Source organism: Mustela putorius, unplaced genomic scaffold (assembly GCF_011764305.1).
Source record: "Mustela putorius furo isolate JIRA1106 unplaced genomic scaffold, ASM1176430v1.1 tig00003850_pilon_pilon_pilon, whole genome shotgun sequence".
NCBI classification, from domain to species: domain Eukaryota; kingdom Metazoa; phylum Chordata; class Mammalia; order Carnivora; family Mustelidae; genus Mustela; species Mustela putorius.
The window spans coordinates 16,002,182-16,004,280 of NW_025422002.1; the positions used below are offsets into that span (position 1 = coordinate 16,002,182).

A 2,099-nucleotide genomic window follows, 5' to 3' on the forward strand; every position below is an offset into this window, starting at 1 on the left:
TTCAAAGGTTTAAACAATTTATTGTGCCCCAAAAAGGCCGACGAGATGAAGGAAGGCCGCGCGGCCCGCGCCCCGAGCGATTGTTTGTCGCACACCCAAAGGCGGAGGGTGGGGAGTGGGGAAAGGCGGCGCGGCGGCCCGGTCCCTGCACACTAGGGCCTGGCCACCCCGCGGCCCCCGCCCAGGCAGGCAGGCGCGGCCGCGGCCATTGGCGCCTAGGGGCGGTAGCCATGGCGACGGCCGTTGCCAAGGGCGAGAGCCAATAGGGGCGTCGCCAGGCCGTTTCAAAAATCTAAAGCAAAAGCAACAACAACAAAAAAATACACTCTACGGCGGCGGGGGAGGGGGGGTCCTAGGAAGGGATGGAGCGGGCCCGGGGCCCTCCGTGCGGCTCAGAGCAGGGGCGGCGGCGGCCGGGCCGGACAACCGTACAAAACCTACATACACTCGGGGTAGAAAAACCGAACGCCGGGAAGACCCGGCAGGCCGGCGCGCTCACTTGCGGCCCTTGGGCACCTTGGGGACGCTGGGCTTGGCCGCCTTCTTCACCTTCTTGCCCCCGGCGGCCGCCGCCTTCTTAGCCTTGCTGCCTTTGTCCTTCTTGGAGGCGGCGCCCTTCTTGTGCGAGCGCTTCTCGGGCTTCTGGCCCTTGGCCGGTTTCTTGTCCGCGCGCCGGGGGCCGGCCGCGCCCGGGGCCGCTTTCTTGGCCTTGTGCGCGGCGGGCGCCGGGGCGGTGGCGGCCGCCGTGGCTCCGCGCCGCTCGCCGCCGCCCTCCAGCTTCTTACGGTTGAGCTTGAACGAGCCGTTGGCGCCGGTGCCCTTCACCTGCAGGAGCGTGTCGTTCTGCACCAGCGCCTTGATGGAGTACTTGAGGTAGGTGCGCCCGTTCTGCTGATCGAACCACGCCACCTTCTTGGCCTCCGTGTAGATCTTGGCCAGCGACGAGCCGTTGCGCTCGCCCAGCCTGCGGATGGTCTCCACCACCAGCTGGCTGTACTTGCCCGGCTGGTTCTTCTTCTTGTTGTTCTTTTTCTTCTTCGAAGGGGACAGCGCCGCCGAGCCGCCAGCCTTGGCCGCCTTCTTGGCCGCCCCCTCGGCGGTCGTCAGCGGCAGGGCCTCCTCCAGCTCCACAGACATGGTGGCGAGCGGGTTGGTGGCGGGCGGGGCGCGAAAGCCCGGGGGCCGCGCCGGGAAGAGGAAGGCGAGGGGCCGAGGGGGCGCCGGGGGACTGGGGGCGCGCGGCGGCTCCAGGCGGGAGCGGCCGCGGCCGGGCCTGGGGCCGGGCGGCAGGGCTGGGGCGGGGGCCGGGCCGGCCGGAGCAGGAGGTCCCGGGCCGAAGCCGGGGCCGGAGCGGAAGGGGGTGTCGGGGCGGAGAGGGCCGGAGCCGGAACCCGGCCGGAGCAGAGAGATCCGCCAAGGGAGCGCCGCGGCTGCTGCTACCGCTGCCGTCGCCGAAGCTCGCTGGGCGTGCGCGCTGCGCTCTGGTGAGGAGGGCGCTCCGCTCCCCTTTTATAGCTCCGTGGCGGACCACGTTGAGAACAACAACAGCCTGGTCTGGAGCCAGCGCCAACTTGTGCTTCTTGGAGCCCCTTCCTCGGCCGCTGGCTTCCCGCATCGCGCCTCCCGGGCACCACCAAACCCTCGGCCGAGCGCCCCGAACAGGGCCCGAGCCTGCGGCGCAACGGAGAGACGGCCTGCGCCCGGGAAGGGCTCAGCAGAGGGGAACGGAGGGGTGCACCCTATGCTGCGGGAGCGCGAGAGGAGGGGGGCACCCGGTTTGGGGGCAAATAGCGAGGGCCCCGGGGGAGGCCACGCGGCCCGGAGCTTTGCGGCCGGCAGCCAAGAGTGCGCCACAGCCACCCAAGCCCTGAGCGCGGTCTGGGAGCCCCCGGCCTGCCCGCAGGATGAGATTTAATTTGTCCGAACTAACACAGGGCACGCCCTCACGTGGTCGGCTGGGGCAATGTGAAATGTGCTAGGACATCTTCGAGGGGGGTCTCCACCCGAGTCGGAGGGGATGGCGGCTGGAGGCGCTCTCCGGCTGCGCGCCCGGGGTCTTGTTATGCCTCGGGGGTCTGAGCCCCGCCCGGGAGGAAGTG

At 70.2% G+C, this 2,099-nt stretch overlaps 1 protein-coding gene across 1 annotated transcript; it reads right to left on the bottom strand.

Moving 5' to 3' along the window:
- On the bottom strand, positions 1-1,504 carry LOC123387238 (histone H1.10). The gene has a single exon (XM_045063389.1). The coding sequence runs from the start codon at positions 1,135-1,137 to the stop codon at positions 496-498; it is 642 nt and encodes a 213-aa protein (XP_044919324.1). The 5' UTR covers positions 1,138-1,504; the 3' UTR covers positions 1-495.
- Between the last annotated feature and the right edge of the window lie 595 nt (positions 1,505-2,099).

Excerpts from the sequence above, each read along its gene's own strand:
- LOC123387238 (XM_045063389.1), bottom strand. The coding sequence starts at position 1,137 with ATGTCTGTGGAGCTGGAGGAGGCCCTGCCGCTGACGACCGCCGAGGGG.